The sequence below is a fragment of the Tubulanus polymorphus genome, chromosome 9, assembly GCF_964204645.1.
Source record: "Tubulanus polymorphus chromosome 9, tnTubPoly1.2, whole genome shotgun sequence".
Classification (NCBI taxonomy): domain Eukaryota; kingdom Metazoa; phylum Nemertea; class Palaeonemertea; order Tubulaniformes; family Tubulanidae; genus Tubulanus; species Tubulanus polymorphus.
In genome coordinates this window covers 15,921,893-15,943,636 of record NC_134033.1, presented here as the reverse complement: position 1 = coordinate 15,943,636, position 21,744 = coordinate 15,921,893, and the positions used below count along the sequence as shown (strand labels likewise).

The window sequence follows — 21,744 nt, the reverse complement described above, 5'->3', positions numbered from 1 at the left end:
GTACTGAGAGGAGAGGGGAGGAGAGGGGGTTTGTACAGAGAGGGGAGTGGGGAGGAGAGGGGGAGTTCTATCGTATTTCTCAATATTCGTTGAAGGTTATTATTATTATTAGTAAACCCGGTCTAGATCGTCGATACAAAACGGCGGCTTTTTGAATCATATTTTCTGTATGTAGAGGGTCCAGAGGGTTAGGGTATTAGGTTAAGAGGGTCCGGGACCCAGTTCCACTGTGTGAGTTAGGGGTAACTCTCGAGTTAAAATAAGTTCATTTTCAATTAGTTTACTCTGAGTTAAGGTAAAGCTATGCATTATAATAGCTTAGTTAAGTGTGAGGCAATATATAGTAAAGAAAATTATAGATAAATTGTTATTTTTTTTTTTCAATAAAGGTTTACAGTATTCACGTGAACACAGTAACAGCAGCGGCGTTCTACCCGATCTGTTACCGCAACAATCTAGTCAACAAGCGCCACAACCCGGCGGAGGACGCCTTGACAAGACCAGTTCCGAAGAGGTAGATGATGTACGTTCACGAGTTTTCAATTCTTGCGATTGGTGTCGGTTGAAAGATCACCGCCGTACGAGCTCTGAGAGCTAATCCCGCCAGATGGCGCTACGAGCTCTGAGAGTTCGTTTCAATTCCGCGTCTATAACAGAAACGGGGAACTGCGACGCCAGCTAATCCCGCCAGATGGCGTTACGAGCGCTCGGTCTTAATTAGTTCATAATTAGCAAACTTTGATCTGAGATTTTAGGCTTCCGAATGCGAACATTATCGCGGGACCAACCAAATATACTTCAGATTCATTTCCTTAGTGATTGGTTAAGATTACGTTAATAATTGATTATATTTAAGAGAAAGGCTTATTGAGCGCGGATCCTCACTCGCCATAAGTGCATCCTCGCTTGCCGCATCAGTGTTGGCAGTTCCCCGTTGTTGCATTACCGCGGTGTTAGACGATATTCTCGCTCATTCTCGATGAGATATCAATATTATAGTATCGTGAAGCATTTTGAATGCTATTTCTATGGTCTCAATCTATCGTGTCTGTCCTATTATCAAATTGACCTTCGCAGAAGATGTTCAAATATTTTTCTAAGCGATTTCAACAAATTTCGATTGGATTATTTTCAAGGTGATTCAACCATCACTAATTGGTCAAGGATTTCACCTCTATCTATACTTCACTACATACACCTTCGTTCCTATACAGATAAATATCTAACAAACCATTTCAAACGTTTTATTTGCCTATCTTATCTTTAAGACCTTTCCCGCAAAAGATGGCTGCTGCGTTAAATTCCCCTATGACATCACCAAATAGGCTATAAGAAATTTTAGAAGCTGTAAAGTGACTACGCCTAAATCAGCACAGTTAGGAACCGGATTTATTAGGCGGTTGCCGAATTAGAAAGGATAAGAATTTGCTTACAAAACCGCTGAATTAACAGTTTTGTGTCTAAATAAACTTCAATTAAATCACTGAGATAAATAGCACAGATTTAGGAGGAGTTTACTGTAATTGAGATTGAAAGTGAGGCAGACGCTTTCTGAATATGAAATTTTCTCCTTGATAACTCCTTATATCCAGGAACGACTGATCTGTAGGGATCTGATGATGTCATAGGGCGATATAATGGAGGCTGCCATTTTTTTGTGTAAGGTTGCTATATTTGCGTGTAATTTTAACTGTACACTCTGTTCACCGCGCCTCACCGCGCTATCCTTTTCATATTTCTGTTTCTCGTCATGTTACGTTGCTGCGGTCACCCTTTGTTGCTATGGTGATATTTATCCTTTCAGATTAGTAACTATGTTCATCAGCAGCTTAACTTTCAGGTCAGTAGTTCGCTTAAACCCCAGCAGAGGGCATCGGGGAGCCGGTTTCAAATAGACGGGAATACGTGACCGAATACTTAACTGTTCGAAACTTTATTTCATCCAAAATTCCGCGGTGTGCATGCGGAAAAACATTCTAAAATTTCTAACAGTTCCCCAGATTTTAGATACGTAATATCAGTCTATGAAACCGGGTCTAGGGTCACATTGTTTGAACCGGTATCGGGGGCCGGTTGCTTAAAGATTGGTTAAAGATTATTTGGCGGATAAACTGAACTTTACCGCTATGTCGAATATCCACTGGTTAACTCTAACCATCATTTGAGCAACTGCAGCTCCTGCGTCCAGTTCCACAGTTCCGAGTTAACTCATTGAAAATGAACTAACTTTGACTCAGAGTTAACTCTAACTCAGTACTGTGGAACTGGGTCCTGAGCTACGCGCTGAACACCTGTGCATGAGGAGCTGTGTAAGCGAGATCCAGTCTCCTAGAATATGTCCACCCTTCCATCGATATCCTCCTCTCACCAACCCGACCATTCGTCCTATAGATATAAGTAGAACGCATATTATATTTTGAAATCATAAAATTGAATCCAATATCCTTCAGTTATCACAACAGACAATATTCTGGGGAATTCGTAATTAAAAAATTTGTTCCTTGAGATATACCATTGATAGAACACTAGATATCCGTCTTTGTATTTCAAACAGCTCCACCTGGTAGCAGATATACTTAATAAACACCTGCATGTTATCAATAGTGATGTGTACAGCCGCCCGGGGGAGGAGTGGAGGTGGTTAGGTTGAGGCTGAATTGATGCCGCGCTCCTATTGGTTGTTTTTTTGTCCGTTCTATTTTCATTGCAGCTTTTGAACGCGTAAAATAAACGCAAATTCTGCTTAATTTTAATCATTTTGGAAAATTTCGTTCGAAAATAGCTTCAGGATTCAGTTTCACAGTTGTTAGAATGAGTTCTTCGTTTGACTCTAGGGCGAGAATGATTATAATTCTAGCGTCAAATCTTAACTGTGAATGTGGAATTAAATCCAGGAGCCAGTTCCACAGTTGTGAGTTACATACAGTTAACTCTTGAGTTAAAATCAGTTCATTTTCAATGAGTTAACTCTTGCCTCAAATCCTAACTTGGAACTGTAGAACTGGACCCTGATTTAGAAAAAAATATTGGTTCAGTTCCACGATTATGAGTTAACTCTGAGTTAGAATAAGTTTATCTACAATGGGTCTATTCAAATCTTAATTTACAACTGTAAAACTGGGTGTAGAAAACACCCTTTCGGCGCTCACAGTTTTGCAGTTGTGAGTTAAGAGTCAACTCTGAGCTTATCTTAACTCTGTAATTATGAAACTAAATCATGATTTTGAAAAAAAATTTATCTTTAATTTTAAACTCGTTTGAAACTGGTTTTAATTTCGTTGTTTTTCTCTTCTTGAGTTTAACCTCGGTTTGTGGCGCTGACTTCGCTTATGATTATTATTAAGATAAATATTAATATACGATTATTATTATCGATTGTTTAGTATCGTCAGGCGATCAGTAAACAGCAGCAGACGTCCGGCGGACTGCGATCGTCGACGCGGTCGTTCTCGGCGTTCGGATTCGGCGCCAACTCAGCGAGCAGCACGAGTCTGTCCAGTCAGCGACGAGGATCGAACGTCAACGTCAACGTGGCGCCGTCTATCATCGACCCGATGAGCGAAACGCCCGAGATTCGTAAATACAAAAAGCGTTTCAACTCGGATATCCTGTGCGCCGCGTTGTGGGGTAAGTTTTATTCCCAGGTGGCGCCACTGACCCGGAAAACTCGGGGAATCGGAAAAATCTACAAAAAATTTGGGGGAAATTTAAGGAATTTGACAAATTTTGCAAAAAAAGTCCTGAAAAACCAGGGAATTCTGATATGACCTCATGTTTTTTTATCAATGCGTGATTGAATAAAAAAGATGAATAAATTGTTGCATTTTAAAATCAAGAAATTCGTGTTGTGTTACACCATGGTAAAATAAGGGAAAACTCCTAAGAATTTTGATTAATGCTCCTGACCCGCGCTCATTTTAAACCTACATAGAAATTTCTCTGATTCACTCAGAGTATAACATTTTATCTGAATTACTGTATTACAGTCTATCATTTTACTGGATACTAAAACACCTTTCTGGTCGATATATACCACACCCACTTGCAACAGATCACTGTGTACAGCAGCTCGAGACCACATGTGACATGCGCATGTGACACTAGCCAGCATTACATGACCATCTGTGACATCACATCCCCAGCCAGTCAACCACTAACCCTAACCCTAGGTCACATGACCATCTGTGACATCACATCCCCTGCTAGCCAACCACTAACCCTAACCCTAAGTCACATGACCAGCAGTGACATCATATCCTCTGCCAGCCAACCACTAACCCTAACCCTAGGTCACATGACCAGCAGTGACATCACATCCCCTGCTAGCCAACCACTAACCCTAACCCTAGGTCACATGACCATCTGTGACATCACATCCCCTGCCAGTCAACCACTAACCCTAACCCTAGGTCACATGACCATCTGTGACATCACATCCCCTGCTAGCCAACCACTAACCCTAACCCTAGGTCACATGACCAGCAGTGACATCACATCCCCTGCCAGCCAACCAATAACCCTAACCCTAGGTCACATGTGACAGGCACTAGCCAGCCAATCACAGACAAGCTCTTGACCACATGTGACATGTAAACAGATCTCATCTTTCACATGACACTGTTGAGAGGAGTGTACATGTTTACAGCTGTCTGTCTGTCTGTCAGCTGTCTGGCTGTCTGTCTGGTCTGAACTCCATTCAATTAGTTGACATAGATTTACAGCCAATGAAAACAAATACAGAACTAGTTACTGTTAGATCAAGGCCTAAGAACATGGAAAAACCAGGGAAATATCAGGGGATTCGTAAATGGGTGGAAAGTTGCTGCACCCTGTATTCGAATTTAATCGCAGTCAATTTTGTCTCTATTTTCCATATTGTAAAAAACTTTTTTTTTTAAATGTTTTGTTGGCAGGTGTTAATCTGTTGATCGGTACGGACAGCGGTTTAGTTTTATTGGATCGAAGTGGTCAAGGAAAAGGTAATGAATAGATCATCGTAACTACAATAGACAGCGTGAAACCCCGGGAAAATGGAAACATTTGAAACATTTAAGGGGTTTTAATCTACCCCCACGAAGCTGATTCGTATTTCGATGTTTTCTCAATAATATTTTTGTTTTTTTTTTCTGTGCAGTTTATCAGTTAATCTCAAGACGCAAGTTTTCGCAGATGGAAGTTCTAGAAGGGCAGAATATTCTAGTGACGATCTCAGGAAAGAAGAATAAACTACGAGTTTACTATTTATCCTGGTTAAAACAAAAGATTCTCAAAACCGAGGCGGTAAGCAGTTTCCACAGTTCAGGATCCACTCCCACAGTTCGGGATCCATGTCCGCAGTCTGGGATCCACTTAAACAGCTCAGCATCCACTTCCACTGATGTCAATTGTTGAAACATTGGAAATTTTATGGAGTCAAACTTAGAATAAACAATTTGGATCTGGGTGTTGAAAAATCCAACCCTTGAATTTGTTTGATCAATATTTTCATGTCTGCTGATGCCATTTAACTGTAACCCTAGGTTGCCCATAACCCTGATGCCAGCCTCCACCGGGATTTGAACGTGAGCCCCTGGTATTCAAATCTACCTCTAGATCACCGAGCTCTGCTGATCGAGAGACATTGAAAATGAACTAGGCCTAGTGTTGTACAGACAACCGTTGAACTGGGTCCTGCTAACTATGTATTTCAGCTCGAATTAGAACAATTTCACAAAGAATCTCATAAATCTCAAGTTGTGAGAATTAATGTTACTGTTATATTTTAGAATGATAAACGCCACGGTTGGATCAACGTAGGAGATTTAGAAGGTTGCGTGCACTTTAAAATTGGTACGTATCGAAAGCTATGTTTGCGTCGGTTATACGGTAGTCGTCGCTGTTGCTATGATACGACGCGTTTGTTTGTTATTTCAGTGAAATTTGAACGAATCAAGTTTCTTGTGATAGCGTTGAAGGATAGCGTCGAAATCTATGCCTGGGCTCCGAAACCTTACCATAAATTCATGGCATTTAAGGTACGTCGTATTTCATCGGAATTAACTACGAATTGTCGTGCGAGCGTATCTACGCCGCAGTGCGGTGTATAGATCTGGGGCTGCAGTTGCTCGAAAGTTGGTAATAGTTAACCAGTGGATAGTTGACATAGTGACAATTATAAGTTCATTGTTACTATGGTATTTATCCGCCTGTTATCTTTAACCAACTTTTGAGCAACTGGCCCCAGTTATTTTGCTAGTACACGGCATCGCGGTGTATTGATGTTATTAGTAATTAGCTTTTACCTCAAAGAAGCACCTACAAAAGTAATAATATACTGAGTAGTTTAAATCTACTGGTCATCGACTGATTAATGTTTTGTCTGTATTTCTCGTAAACAGTCATTCACAGATCTGCATCACAAGCCTCTACAGTGCGATCTGACGGTTGAAGAAGGTCAGCGTTTGAAGGTCGTCTATGGATCTCAGAATGGTTTCCACGCGATTGATTTAGATACAAACACAGTGTTCGACCTTTACATTCCTTCTCATGTAAGTTATACAATTATTATCTTACTCAGGATCCGGGGCTTGATCTTGCTCAGGGTCTGGGGGGACTGAATTATTTGAAGATTGATAAAGCTATTGACCACGTGTTTCTTTATCAGTTCGTGATTCTATGAAAAATGAATGAATTTAAACATCTTAAACCTAGAAATTTCTCATATCCACCCAGAGGGAGTTTTGTGGCAAAATCGGGGAAAACTGAGGGGATTTGTAAATGGCCGGAAAGTGGCGCCACCCTGTAGAAGAAACTGAAGCGCGCTAACTGAGCACCCACTATTGACACCAGGTGGATCCTCACGCATTCCTCGCTTGCCGCAGTAACAATGCAGGCGTCTCATTTAATGAAAAGCAGAATTTCAAAAGATTAGTTTTTAAAAGGTTGTTCGTAAAAATACTGTTGAATGTTAGTGAAGTTTTGATGGTGATATTTCTCTCTTTCCTCTCTATTTTACCTACGTCAGTACCGTGATCAGGTATAGGTTAAACGTTTCCTATTTAGCCTGCCTCATCGCCACCACTTCTATCATCATTCTTATTATCATCATCGTCATCGTCACCCTTCGTTTCTACTCATCACGGTTTACTCGAACCCCGCTGCTGAATTCCGGTTCACCCCGAAACTAAGCGATAACTAACCGGCTGAAAAACGACTCGCCGATCGTCGAAATTGAAGTCGAATTTTCCCAAAGCCCAGATTCTCATAGCATGGTCCTATTTTATCCCGCCGGTAAAAATTTGTGTTGAATTTTTACGTAAATTAATAAGAAATCGTATTATTATATACTTTCTTGAAGTTATGCGAAAATTTTGCTTCTTTCTACTAAAAATAACTTGCGTTTCTTTAATTTCGAATCGCCAGAATTATTCAACATCGGTCTCTCTCTCTCGTTCTGTAGATAAATCGGCGCATTTTAAATCTGAATTTCATTCTATAGATTCGTCGTGTAGACTTTAGATTAGTTGCGCAATTCTAGGTTCGAATTGTCGATTAGTTCAGTTCTAAGTAATTTGACTTCACGACTGTGATACGGGACCAGGATCCAGTTTTACAGTTTTACTGAGTTCAGATTTGACTCGGAGTTAATTTTAACTCACACAACTGTGGAACTGGACTTGATGGTTCCATTGTTCTACGGTCAGATTTCTAACTGTGAACTAGGAAACATTTCATTCACTTTGTCTGCATTCAAGCTCTGGAACGAGATACATTAGACTGCGGCTCGACTACTCAATGAGTAGGCCTAACCAATAACGCACAATTGTGAGTTCAGTTTTGACTCAAAGTTAACCCTTAACTCACAACTGTGGAACTGAACCTGATTCGATTCATTCGAATCGTCTCTTTACGAGAACCGGAGATACAATGAACTGGATCCAGTTCCACAGTTATGTGTTAGAAATAAACTCTGACTTAGAATTAGTTAATTTTAACGAGTTAATTCCGAGTCAAATCATAACTCTCAGCTGTGGAACTGGTTCCCGCTGCTTCTACTCACCGAGTACCTAAATGAGTACCTATATAATGAGTATATATAATGAGTATATATAATGAGTATATTTGTTTATTTATTTTCAGACGAATCAAACAATTTGTCCTCATACGATTGTTATTTTACCGAGCAGTAACGGAATGCATCTTCTACTCTGTTACGACAGTAAGTTACGACCAAACAATTGAATTTAAATTTTGAAAAACCTGTCGTGTTTCGTCGTCGTGTTTGATTGATTGTCGTTTAACGTCTGTCGTTGTAGATGAAGGAGTTTACGTCGACACGATGGGCAAAATTACGAAAAACGTCGTGCTCCAGTGGGGGGAAATGCCGACGTCGGTCGCGTTCATCGGCACCGGCCAGATCATGGGTTGGGGAAACAAGGCGATCGAGATCCGAGCTGCGGAGACCGGTCACCTCGACGGCGTTTTCATGCATAAAAAAGCGCAGAAATTGAAGTTTCTCTGCGAACGCAATGATAAGGTACGTTTTGAAATTAGGAACCCCTGGCGAGCTGCGGTTGTACAGTCGCGACTTAGATTTGATATCAGTCTTACATCTATAGCGACTTGAGACCGGTCTCAGCTCATTTTAGTTCTATAACCAATCTAACAACTTAAGACCAGTCTAAACAATCTTAGTTCTATAGCTGATCTAACAACTTAAGACCAATCTAAACTCATTTTAGTTCTATAACCAATCTAACAACTTAAGACCAGTCTAAGCTCATTTTAGTTCTATAACCAATCTAACTAAGACCAGTCTCAGCTCATTTTGGTTCTATAACCAATCTAACAACTTAAGACCAGTCTAAACAATCTTAGTTCTATAGCTGATCTAACAACTTGAGACCAGTCTAAGCTCATTTTGGCTCTATAACCAATCTGACAACTTATGACTACTGGTAGTCTTAAGATCTAAGTCTAGTTTTAGATTTAATTCAAGATGTAATTTAGATTCAATGCATCTGCGCTCTTAAACAGTGCTTCCAAGTAACTGAAATCAAACTCGCTTCTAAAGTAATCGTTAGTTTTGAAATTCTGTGTTCGTGCTCGTAGTTAAACGTCTGTATTTTCCGCGTTATTTTCAGGTGTTTTTCTCGTCTATACGCTCGGGCTCGTCTTGCCAGATTTATTTCATGACTTTAAACAAACCGGGACTACAGAATTGGTGATACACGCTGCTGAACGTAGTTATCAGATATTCAACGCCCGATCGTCGATGTGTTGGTTGCCGATAGCGACGATGACGACAATGCGACGGGAATATTTTATCGTTGTCGATGGTATTTTTGCACGGTGTTCAGTCTCGGTCTCTCAGAGAACGCGCTATGCGGTAAAAAAAAAGGAAACAATTTTTTTTTATAATCATTTAATGTTATGTTAGTTTTCGAAACCCGGCCGTAATAGGTCACGTGTCACCCCTCAGGAACCAGTTCTGCGGTTGTATGGGTTAAATTCGATTCCAGACTTAATTTGGGTTCAATTTAACATCGCGCTTAGTTCCACCTTGACCCAATTTGGCAGTGAATGAGTTAGTTTCGAATAAGTTGATTCCCGAAGCTCCGCGATCACACCCGGGGCCCAGTTGCTTGAAAATTGTTAAGATTTAACCAGTGGATAGTTGACATTAAAAGTTTGTTGTTACTTTATGGTATTCATCTGACGGTTATCTTTAACCACGTTTTGAGCGACTGGCCCCAGACCTGAATAGAAATTTGGCCCATGCTTCATTTGAGTGCACATTCGCATTGTAAATAACTCACTCGATAAACTTACATCTGTCGCAAATGACTTAAGTCATTTCCAGAACCAGTTAGCATTCACACGTAATAATTTGACCTGTGCTGAAATTTCGGTCGGGGGGGGGGGGGCAAAAACGCGCGTGTGATCGCGGAGACACAACTGAGACGTGTTACTGACTCCAGCGGAGGGGTACGCACGTATTGTATTCAGTATTTAGTGGGACCAGGCGGCTTTGTTTAATACATCACACTCACACACTTATTTAATACAGACTGCTGTTTGTTTGTTTCCGTGTAATAGATTCGCATCATTGATGTAATAATGAAATATTGAATGAGATTAATCGGGAAACCTAGCAGCGACCGTGAATGAAGAATTAACTTTTAATTCTTCGGCTTCGCATTTCGGTGCTTATTTCGTGTCATTTCAATGGCGGTTAAAGATTCGCTGTCCATCGCTGTCCATCTGTCTGATTGATTATCATCGCGTCATTATTGTAAATGGATCTTTTCATTTCGTTTCTTGTAGAAAGAATCCAGTGTGTTGTGTTAAATTAAAACCCTTTCAGCGCTGACTAGTTTATACCCGAAAATGCTGGTGATAATTTGAAAATCTGAAAAAATTCCAAGGCTCAGTGTGTTGAATAACACACGTACCGCTTTAGTGCTACGCCACAGTGCAATGTATCGTTAGTTACAAATATTCAACTGTTCTACAGGTGCTGCCATCTTTCATTAGAGATAGAAACAAATTACCAATTTCATCAATACACTGCGATGCGGTGTACTAACGAAGTCCTTCACTGATTTATATACACCGCACTGAAAGGGTTAAACTCGTTGCTGTAGCACTGAGGAGGGTCTGTAGCGTTACCATTGTGACGGTGTATAATATTGACAGCACTCTTCAGTCAGGGTCTGTAGTTTGTTGGTAGTTGAGTCACTTGTAAATCAGAACATCAAGAAATTGTAAAATTGAAAGTTTAAAACTGAAAATTTAAATCTCGATCGAGACCTCATTTTACTCATACCCTTCGGTATATAAAACATAATTCGAAAAAAACGTCCCCTCGCATTTTTGTGGGGTAAAATTTTGAAATTTCGAAAAATGGCAGTTCAACTGTCAGCAGAGATTTGAGAGTGTATAAAAGGGCTTTCTATCGGCGGGGGGGGGGGTGCTTCCGGGTATTTTTGTGTAAATATCAAGTGTGTCAGTCACGTGTGTTATTAGTCAGTGTGTTTATATTCAGCTAGCTTCAGAACGTCGCCTCACCTGCCACAGTTAGAATCCGCCGAGCTGCGCCTAATATTAGGAGAAAAAAAATAACGTAAATATTTATAGTGTTAAAAAAAATCGCACGAATCGCGCGGAGGTATTTTATCCGAGTTTTTTCTTTTTTTTTCATACACAAGAAATAAATAAATATGGTGCTTCGTTCATTGTCTGGAAAATGCATACAACGTATTGACGATTAGCAAGAATTATTTATTATTATTATTATTATTATTATTATTATTATTATAATTATTATTTTCGTTTTCATAAAACGAGCGTTTTGTAAATGTTTATATAGATGATTGATGAGTGCGCGCACGGGACTGGGTAGCGCGTTAACCATTTGACAAATAACGTGGTCACAATGCAATTTCTATTGTCACTATGGCGTTTATACGCCGGGGTTCAATTTCAATTCGATTTATCCATTCACCATAATCTGTTTGTTTCTTGAAGCATAAAACGGTTAAGGTTGAATTGGTGCCGAAATTGCGAACAGAAAGTTGCAAATATACCAATGAAACCCCGCAATTGAGTTGTAATCTGGACCCAGGATACAGTTCAATATTGTATTTGTTAGAATTTAACGCCGAAAATGCAAGCTACGCTTAGAAAAAATGGGTTTATCTTTCTAGTAGAATATATATATATATATATCGAATGAATGTTAAAAATTCTGTTGCGCGTGTAATTTATTTATGATATTTCGATGAGAATTTCTGATATTTCACATTTCGAGAATGAACGATGCCTTTATCATGGATGCAATTTGTTATCACGTGAGTTCGCGCGCGTGTTTGTATATATAGAGAACAATGATCTTATTCTCATCATGCATGTTTCATTATAGAAAAAACAAACAAAAAATAAAATAATGATTATTATCGAACGAGATGGAGTTTCATAATGAATGTGTTAATAATATTAATATTAATAATAATTATTATTATTATTGTAAATATTATATATATATATACATGTGTGTATATATGTATTTATATATATTTATATATATAGATATATATATATATATATATATATATATATATATATATACTCCCTGTGCGCTATACAGTGAATTATAGGTGATTATTATTTAAAAGTGAAAAATACGAAGCGTAACTTACTGAAATAATAAACATAAAACTAAAAAGCTGTAAGTTTCGAATGTGTTCGGTGTGAGACCAGTTACGATTCATCTCTAGATAGACGGTGTTTGCTAACTTTTTTTAAAAGTGTAATGTCTATTTCAACTTCGTATGCGTGGGTGTCCGACGCCATAACTCGATAACAAAGTCAGTTTCAGGTCTGTGCCGAGGGGGAGGTTCGGGGTTAGCGAGAACGAATCCCCTTTTAGTATCGGTGCTGTAGTCTGTCGTCACACCTGGATCCGCTCCCGGTTTTCCACTATGTTCTAAGAAGATCCGATTTTAAAGTTAGCTTCACCGAAGTAACTTTCTTAAATCTAGATCGGGAACCATATACGCTCGAAAGTTGGTTCAAGCGAGGGCGCGTCGGCGATAAAGAGTTTTGACGACCGGCGGTCGACGTAATGACAATCAAATCTACTTTGTAATGACGGATTTGGATATACCGGTATCTAGCGCGGATTCGAACGAACTTTCGAACGCGTGGCATCTGATCTTCTTTTATAACGCGGAGTCATAAATGGTTTATTTGAAATTGCAAAAAAGGAGAGATAAGTCGCGATCACACGGAGACGATTTGGCCCGGGCCAAAGTTGCACGGATCAGACTCGATCCGAATTTGGCCCATGCCTAATTAGAGATCCACTCACTCGATACTAAACAATGCTCAAACAAAGCGAAGTGGGCCAGTTCCAGTGGCAATTCAAACGCAATCTTTTGTCCCGTGCTAAAATTTGGCTCGGGCCTGATCCGACGTTTTTGGTCTGGCCAAATTTGGCCCGTGCTAAACAGGCTCGGGCCCATTTGGCACCCGTGTGAACAGTTGTCCCGGGCCAAATTTGGCACAGGCCAAAAACGCTCGTGTGATCGCGACTATAGAGAGAATTTGAGCGTGATAATGATGACGTCTGTACTACTACTAACTGTATCTATCTATCGTTTATTTTGCTCAATGAAATGCTTTAAGTTTTAAATCTCAGGTCACTCACTCCCCTCATTATCTCTACTGTCGTAAACCATCAACTTTACAATGCCTTATTATGACTAGAATGTTAGTGTCAGTCTCCTTACACACAGCCTGTATTTATATAGCTATTATTTGGATCTGGGCAGATCAGCGCCGTGTCATGGCTTAGATTTGAGACCAGTCTGTTAGTGAATCTAACAACTTCGCACCAGTCCGATCAGTTAAAAACTACATTTCGACTGAAGACGCCATTGTGCCAGTAACCCCTGATTAGAACTGGTAATCTAGTAATATTGAGCGATGAATTGAAAAAAATTTCAATGTCGACAAAGCCGTGGAACTGGATCCAAGGCCCATTTTTAGCAGTCATGAATGGACTTAAAACTGGTCTTAGTTGCAGGGGTGGATCGAGGGGGTGGTCTCGGGGGTCCGGACTTCTGCCTTCTCATCGAGATTGCCTTCTTTGCAAAGACGGAGATGTTGAAACCTGTAAATTCGAAACTCATCCTCTCGGGAAATTGCATCTTTTACGGTCGATTTCTTCAAAAATCTATCTAACCCTATAGATGAAGGGACCCCACTTAAGTTCATTGACATGTCTGAAATGCCTTTACCTTTTCTTCTGGATCCCGGCCTTCCAATTTCCCTAGATCCACCACGCAATTGTTCTTTCTAACCGGTGCGAACGTGGACTGAGCTTAAATCTAAGTGTAGTCTGGTGCAACTAGCCCTTCGTTGATCTGGCTTACCTTTACAGCACTATAAATGATTTACCAACTGTACGGATTATCACCGGATTCCTCACCTATTTTAAACAGTGTAAATTGTCGTTTATTTTGGTCGACAGAGTAAAAAATGAGGACCCAGTTTTATAGACGAATGACTTAAAACCGAGGTTTAACTCGATAGGCTAGGGTCCGATCTTGTGTAAATTGGGTCCCACAAATACTCTTGTAGTTAAACGAACGATATTATAAATTATAGAAACTAAATGTATTATACGTATATATATATATATATATATATATATATATTATTATGATAAGTATATTCATGTTATTTACTATAATGATGATGATAATGATGATGTAATTTGTTTTTAAGAGATTATTATGATGCAGAATAACAATAATAAATTGAGTATGAATTATATATAATATGAAATGTTTGTTTTTTTTTTTCAAATATTCAACAGTTTCACGTGAAGTAATTACAGGTTGTGGGTTGAAATCAGCGCGTACTTCATGGACGGGCTGACAGACCCTGAATAGCTGTTTCATACAATAGAAGGAGTTCCTGTTTCATACAATAGAAGGAGCTCACACCAACACACCATGGTTGTCGCTCTGCGGCCACTAGTCTATATTTCTAGCCTTGCCAATCCAGATGCATTGTATGTACTGATAGTGAATCTGCCGACTCTGATTGGCTTAATACATGACATGATTTGAGTTCAAGGTTCAAACTCTTGAAATGAATTGATATTCCCATTCTTCAGTGAAACAGTCTAGAATCACAATCTGAACCTCCAGCGTCCCTGCCTTTTCCGTCTGTTCACTGGCTATAAATGTTATCCTTTCTTCCATCACTCGTCAAAAATAGCCACTTTTTAGTCCATAACTCTTCAAAAATGGATTTTCATAAATGAGAAAAAGAATCACTTAAAACTGTTAGATTTATTTATAAGATTTATTTATGGGATATTGAAAAGAACCCTTGGATATAAAATAGATAATAATACAAAGTTTTCTAGAATGGACAAAAATAGAAAAAAGTCTCGTAAATTACGGTTGAAAGAAATCATTTAATTTTCGTTTTCTCCGCTTCGACAAAATGGACGCCGTCGCCGGGCAACCGTGACGGTATGAACGCGCTCAACCAGACTAGATACCAACGATCGCCGAAAACTTCTCGCACGTTCGCTACCAAACCCAGGTTGTATTTGGTGATATTTTTGGCGCGCTCGTGGCGCGTTTGACCGCCGACGATCTGCACCAACTGTATCTGCAGCAGCCAGGTTAACACTATTTGCAGGAATATACCGATGGATGTTAAAGCAGCTATAACGAATTCGTACGCCGTATAATATCCTAACATGAACGGGACGTGCGGGGCCAGTAAACTACCGAGTTGCCATAGCGATGACCCTAACACTGCCTTGACGAATTCGATGTAGTAAGCTTGTGCGTAAAATCCCGCGATCCAACAATACGCGATCGCCATGACGTAATATCGTTGGTTACCGTAACCAACGCAGTATCCGGCGAACCAACAATGGTGGTCACGTTTTAAAATACACACGTTGCATAGTTTACAGTGATGAGTCCGGACTGGAGTCCGGCGTTTACAAATATCGCAGTATCGATCGCCCGGTTTGGATTTATCACCGACATCCCGCTTCGACAAAAATCCGGTTGAAATGTCTGTAGAAACCATCTTGTATAAGTTCGTGTAGACCCCTACGAATATGAAGGCAGTGGCCACCAGGTGGTGCCACAATAAATCAGGGTCGTGGTCGATTCGAGGCCGTACGTGAAATAGTTCGTACCAGATGAGAAACGGGCCGCCGCCGAGGAAAATGAGGAATGTAATCCGATCTCGCGGAGTCCGAGGGAAACAACAAGCGTTCAGAGGCCGTCTTTTCAATAAATCCATTATCTAAAAAAAAACATTTATTGTTGATTTAAAAAAAGAACATTAGAAAGAACAATGTCAATGAAAAGTAGATTTTGTTCAAAACCCGTCCGATTAGCTTATAGATAAATTCTATCGGTAAATATAAGCTATTTTATGGAATTCCTCAAAAGGTCGCCTATTGTCATTTATTTTTCTATCACTTACTTTCACGATTTACGACAAAAAATAGGAATACCGAGCGTGATTATAAAGTATATAAATAAAGTATTAATTGAATTGTATTAGTATTAAACAAAAGTCCAGTTCCGTAATTTAGTGTTAAAGTCCGTCAGCCGTCAATTATTGTTACTAATCAAAATGGCGGCTGTTCGACGTGTAGTTTCTGTTTTACGTGATTTATGGGGATTTATTGACGAATTCTTCGTGTAAAATGTCGTAGTTTAAACTGGAGGCAAAATGAAATAATCTTTCGCGTAAATATCGTTTTTCACGACTGAACTGAAATGTCCAAAGAGCAGAGAAACTGCGGTGGCGCCGGCGGCTGTGGACATGGTGCCGGAGGATGCAGTTTACCGTCGCCGTACCCATCACTGGTTCAGACTATCGACGAGATGCAATTCGAACGCGGAATCTGGAACGCGGCGATTGACGGTGATGTGACTAGAGTTGAGAAATTCATTCGTAAAGGAATTCACGTCGATAGCGAAGATACGTCGGGTTATACCGCACTGGTAAGTGAGGGTCTCCATCTTGAACGAAAATGGCGGCTTTTTCAAACGCAGAAAATCAGGACTTAGGGTCCAGGGGTATGGGTAAGGTTACGGGTTATGGTATGAATATAAGGTTATGGTAAGGGCTGTTCTTTTTCAAGAAAAAAGGCACTTTTACCATGAGAGGGGTAGGCTACTTTCCTGTCTCATAAGTCCCCCCTCAATTGTATTGTATTGGATATTGTATTGCGTATTGTATTGTATTGGATATTGTATTGCGTATTGTATTGTATTGGATATTGTATTGTATTTCAGCACTACGCCAGTCGTCATGGAATGATTGAAGTATGTAAAGTGTTACTAATGAACGGTGCTGAAGTCGACGCGCGGACTCGGTCCGGAGGCGTCACGTCTCTACAACGTGCGGCTTACTGCGGACATGTAGATATCATTCGCTTACTGATCGCTTACAAATCAAATCCATTGCTACAAGACAATGATGGTAAAACGGCTTTACATAAAGTGAGTTTAGTAAGGTCTGCTTCACGGAACTCAGCACCCAGTTCCATATCTCTGACTTTCGAATCAAAATCGGTATATTTTCAAAATGTTTTCATTGAGAATCAAATATTCACTCAAATGTCATAAGGGGCCGTCCATAAAAGACATCCACGCTGTAGAGGGGTGTTTTAGATTTTTTGGACTTGTGGACAAGGACGGGGGAGGGGTTGGATAAGTCATCGATGTAATCAACCACTAGCTACGATGATAAGTTCGACCGCGGTTCATTCTGAAGTGTTGATATAATTTCAGGCTGTAGAACGAGGTCGCGTTGACGTCGCTCGAATACTGGTCGAACAGTCGCCTCAACTGAAACTGGTCAAAGATAAAAAGGGTCATCGCGCCGAGAGCTACGTACCGGATAACTGTCAATCGTTATTACAAATCTGTTCTATTTCGTCGTCAGTGAATCAGGAATAAGCGGGAGGGCAGATTCACCACAGTGGATTAGTTTCATAGCCAAGCTAACAAACTTAATACCAGTATTCAGATTTAGCGCCACTTTAATTGGACTGAGGTGATGGCTTCGCTACTATGCTGTCTGGTTCGATAGTAGTCAGCTCAACTGAGACCTGTAAAAACTATGTACGACTGTTTTTGTGTACGACGACTGTTCCTGTGATAGTGCATGGACAACGAGCCTAAAAGTTCAGTTCAAAGTTGATAATAATGAACTAATTAAGATTTGAGTGTACGCCATTTAGCGGAATAGCCAGTGTTACCATATTGCCAAGCGCTGTCTGTTCTAGTTCTTGTGTGTGTCAAAGCAAAATGCATTTTGAACTTTATCAAAGTTATCGAAAGAAAAAATCAATTGCTTCAATTATTCTGTGATTTCAACCGCATACGGCTCATAAATGTTTCAAGTAATGAAAACGATGATTTATTATGAATCTACAATACAGCTTTTTTTAACGTTTTCAAGTATGTTTGTTATTTAATTTGTTACTATGTAACAAAAATGTTCAAAAATAAAGCTAATGCGACTCATTCGATTCTGTTGTATTGGTTATTGATTTTTATGACCACTCTGAAGAAGATTCTGACCTATTCAAATGAACATCTGTTCACTGCTGCAGAGAATTTGTCAAATAGTTCGATGATGCGAATCTAAATCGAGAGGAATGGAATATGCGACAGTTCTATTAGGAGATTGAGACAGTTACACAATTTGGCTCGGAATTTAATAGATTACTAAATTTTCGATGTGTGTTATCTTGACCTATCGAATAACTGGTGCAGGGTCGGGACTGGGAGGTGCAGGATCTAGATTGAGAGGCTTCCTTGGGTTCAGACAGCCGATTGATACTGTAAATCTTGAAGGAACCCAGAAGGACGGTAGTAGTGACCCGTACTTCAAGGATCGAGGAAATCAGATTTTTCCTGGGCCCGGATTCACGAAAACGTTTTAAGTGTAAAACGGTTAAGTTTTCAGTTCTAATCCTCGTTGAAAACATGAAGCAACCAGTAGTAACTAGATCAGAAATTTGTTTTTAACTTTTTTTGCGAAACTGGACTCCCGGTGATTATCTTTCACATTCATACGTGCAACCTCTCTTACATTGTTGCTATTTGTGAGAATACAAAGTCTAAGGCTGTGTGTCTAGTTCAGAATAATTCTTTGCAAATCATTTCCATATGTTCTGTATTAGGTCACGTTTCTATTGAAATAAATGATCTTGTCTTGAGCATGATACCATATACGAGACGATTGTTTGCGAAGAAACAAAGCCCACGGAATCATCGGGAATATGACCAGACAAAACATCTGTAATATAAAATACAGCGAGGACCCAAACGGGATTCAAAAGCTAAGCTCGAAGATGTTTCAATCGTCAGCGTTCAGAGCTGAAATTTCTATCCGTACTTTAATAATTGCGATCAAATTTCCTCGGTCAAGAAAATCGTTGTGATCTGCGTGCAAAGTGCAATTCTCTACTCAGAGGAAGAGCAATAGGTGCCATAATTTCATGATGGATTGTTGCAAGTCTACTATTTCATTCTTTTCATTTTCATTCTTTTTCTTTGTTTAGTAACATGTAAGTGTGATGATTGCAAGCATTGCTTCCTATGTATTTTTCGTACTCTTACATCATAACAATTATGTAATTCATCATTGCCGATGTGTGTAACTTTTTAAAAAAATTTTTATTCGTTTATCACAAAGACGTCAGTATTAACGTATTTCCCACGTAAGCCTCTCTATTTCTGCGCAAAGAGCAAATAATAGAATGTTTTCTTCACCTGTAGTCTCGTTTTCTTCATGCTATTATCTTCTTGTGTCGCAGGTAAGAGAGCTAGCTAACTGAAGCGTTATAGCTGGGACCCTATCCTTCTACGTAAAAGATTCATAGATCTGGATCCAGTTCTTCAGCTGTGTGGTAACATTGTCATCTAGATTGGTTGATTTTCTGATGAAACATTTCATGTTGTAGGTTTCAAAAATGAAAGGCGTGATTTTTTGCTTGTTGTTGGTACCGATGTCAGGATTAGTTATGGGATATGACCGATTCGAACTCAGAGCTAGAGACGAAGTTGGCGGTGATGTGCTGGAAGAAGTAGCGCTTGACCGCAGATACGCCGACCCGTTACCAGCGGTGCCGGACAAGCCTGAATTCGCGGATATAGAAATACACGATGAGGATTTCGATAGGAGCGTTAGTCGTCGTAAAAGGTCGCTTCGCTTAAAACGGTCGTCGCAACAGATTAGAGGCAGCAGCGATAGTTCTTTTCAGCGCGACGAAAGAGGCGTCGACAAAAGAAAGATGGAGGATGCGAAAACTCTGTCTCATTTGAACCGGGTCAGAGATGCCGCAGAACAAAAAGCACAATGGCAATAATGTACAACAAAACGAGATCTGGAACGACCAAAATGGGTTTGTGGAGGACACACTTCTGTTTATTGTGGATTACAATTTTACAGCTTGACGCCATTTTGAAATTTTGCTACTGAAGTGGCTCCATGGCCGAAACAGCCACGAAACCCGTTATTTATTGGGAGGTTCCATGGTCAAATAGTTTCTCTTCGATCTAATAAAGTGTTCAATAAAATTGTGAAATGAAGAATTAACAAAACTAGCTGGTTACTGATCTATCTGTGGTCGTGTAGCGACTTATGCAGGCGGGGACAGTCACAACAGCTGTCTGAGACATATCCTATTGATTCCCTTCATCTGGTAAATGATAACTCTGCTTTGGGTATTTAAAAGCACCGAAGAATTAAATATTACGTCATTAATAGTGCGGTGTTCATCAAGAATGCGCATTCTTGGCCCTGCTTTGAAAGTCAAAGCATGGACTCTAAAACGAATCGTTTTAGAATCCATGGTCAAAGGCAGTGGAAGGGTAAAGCATCGTAGATACAAATTCAACCTCAAGTAAAAGGACTGACTATTGGTGTAAGTAAAGCATAAGGTCTAAAATACACTATTTTGTATTTTACTGGTCTTGTGACTTTTTGCGGAGGGGTGTTAGTTGAACAATGGGTGGAGCAAGATAACACGTCTACAAGAATGGCAAGTGAGGCCGGAGCACAACCAGGTTCAACTTTTTCCTTAGCCCTCTGCTTTCCTTCGACGCTTTCCTTTTCAGCTTCTTTGAGTTTATTTTCCTTTTCTTTGAGTTTCTTAGTTTTCTCTTCTACTTTTTTCTTGGCTTTTTCTGTATCTTCCTTTTTCCTCTCTTATGACTTCTTATGCGGCTCCCTCTCTGGCTGGAGCTGGGGCGCCGGTTTCTACTTTCTTTTTGGCTTCGTCCACTTTCTTTCCTTCCGTCTTTTCATCTTAGACGGCCTCTTTGACTATTTTTCTTGTCCTCGCTGAATTCTTTTTTTTAGCTTCGTCAACTTTTTTCCCTTGGTGCTTTCCTTTTCAGCTTCTTTTGAGTTTTTCAAGTCTCTGTGAAGAAAACATCAACTGCTGTGGCAAAAGAGAATTCACCAGTGGCAAGCGAGGATCCACCAGATGTGCTAGTGTGAAATACGACTTTTTTCTCAAATAATCATTTTTCGAATTCTTTCTTGTCCTTGCTGATCTCTTTTTAGCTTCGTCAACTTTTTCCATAGCCCCTGACCTTCCTACGGCACTTTCCTTTATAGCTTCTTTGAGTTCATTTTCATTTTCTTTTAATTTCGCCGTGAAGAAAACTGCTGTGGTAAAAGGGATTCACCAATGGCAAGCGAGGATCCACCAGGCCTGCTAGAGTGAAGTATATTATATCAAATAATTTCCAACGATATCAGTTTATCTAGATTCCTAGGATTTACACAATTTAATCGCATTTTTGGTGGTTCGTTGATAACTCGATGGTGGAACCCGGTTCAACAGTTCTAGAGTCATTAAATATTAGAAATGGAGTAATGAGTCAAACAAAAACCGACAACTGTGTTTAAGTGGTGACGTTTTGTAGTTTGAAGCCACCTGTTACGAAACTTATGTTAGTATTTTCTATCGTTACCGAATTGCAGAGGCGCAAAAACGATAAAACAAAACTATAAACAAAACCGATCTATGACAAAAGTACATTAGCCGTAGAAGAACAGATGTTCAGTTGAGGGAACCGCAGGCGTTGCAGCAAATGTTACCGATTGAAACGAATGATATTTGACATTTTTGTCTGGCACATCTGTGTCTGGCACACCTGTGCATATATATAAGTTCCGCTATCTATA

At 39.8% G+C, this 21,744-nt stretch overlaps 4 protein-coding genes across 5 annotated transcripts in view; 3 read left to right on the top strand and 1 right to left on the bottom strand.

Moving 5' to 3' along the window:
• Window positions 1-11,250, top strand: part of LOC141911416 (serine/threonine-protein kinase mig-15-like) — a 34,344-nt gene extending 23,094 nt beyond the window's left edge. The window contains exons 21-31 of the mRNA XM_074802429.1: window positions 390-523; window positions 1,805-1,840; window positions 3,384-3,627; window positions 4,914-4,979; window positions 5,135-5,280; window positions 5,766-5,829; window positions 5,914-6,014; window positions 6,378-6,527; window positions 8,119-8,197; window positions 8,295-8,515; window positions 9,123-11,250. Coding sequence (XP_074658530.1) covers window positions 390-523; window positions 1,805-1,840; window positions 3,384-3,627; window positions 4,914-4,979; window positions 5,135-5,280; window positions 5,766-5,829; window positions 5,914-6,014; window positions 6,378-6,527; window positions 8,119-8,197; window positions 8,295-8,515; window positions 9,123-9,206 — 1,325 coding nt within the window. The 3' untranslated portion in view covers window positions 9,207-11,250. The remainder of the gene's footprint in view (window positions 1-389; window positions 524-1,804; window positions 1,841-3,383; window positions 3,628-4,913; window positions 4,980-5,134; window positions 5,281-5,765; window positions 5,830-5,913; window positions 6,015-6,377; window positions 6,528-8,118; window positions 8,198-8,294; window positions 8,516-9,122) is intronic.
• A 3,620-nt stretch (window positions 11,251-14,870) lies between these two features.
• LOC141911418 (putative palmitoyltransferase ZDHHC24) lies at window positions 14,871-16,398 on the bottom strand. Of its 2 annotated transcripts, none has more exons than XM_074802432.1 (2): window positions 16,378-16,398; window positions 14,871-15,825 (listed from the first exon to the last, which is right to left on the bottom strand). In XM_074802432.1, exons 1-2 carry the CDS (start codon window positions 16,390-16,392, stop codon window positions 14,968-14,970), a joined length of 873 nt encoding a protein of 290 aa, XP_074658533.1. In that variant the 5' UTR covers window positions 16,393-16,398; the 3' UTR covers window positions 14,871-14,967. The 2 variants fall into 2 exon arrangements, with proteins under 2 accessions (XP_074658533.1, XP_074658534.1); XM_074802433.1 differs by lacking the exon at window positions 16,378-16,398 and adding an exon at window positions 16,009-16,186.
• LOC141911419 (SMC5-SMC6 complex localization factor protein 1-like) lies at window positions 16,162-18,027 on the top strand. Its single transcript, XM_074802434.1, has 3 exons — window positions 16,162-16,535; window positions 16,830-17,036; window positions 17,328-18,027. Exons 1-3 carry the CDS (start codon window positions 16,308-16,310, stop codon window positions 17,493-17,495), a joined length of 603 nt encoding a protein of 200 aa, XP_074658535.1. The 5' UTR covers window positions 16,162-16,307; the 3' UTR covers window positions 17,496-18,027.
• Window positions 18,028-19,314: 1,287 nt separating this feature from the next.
• LOC141911420 (uncharacterized) lies at window positions 19,315-20,133 on the top strand. The gene is made up of 2 exons (XM_074802435.1): window positions 19,315-19,363; window positions 19,511-20,133. Exon 2 carries the CDS (start codon window positions 19,520-19,522, stop codon window positions 19,913-19,915), a length of 396 nt encoding a protein of 131 aa, XP_074658536.1. The 5' UTR covers window positions 19,315-19,363; window positions 19,511-19,519; the 3' UTR covers window positions 19,916-20,133.
• The last annotated feature ends 1,611 nt before the right edge of the window (window positions 20,134-21,744 follow it).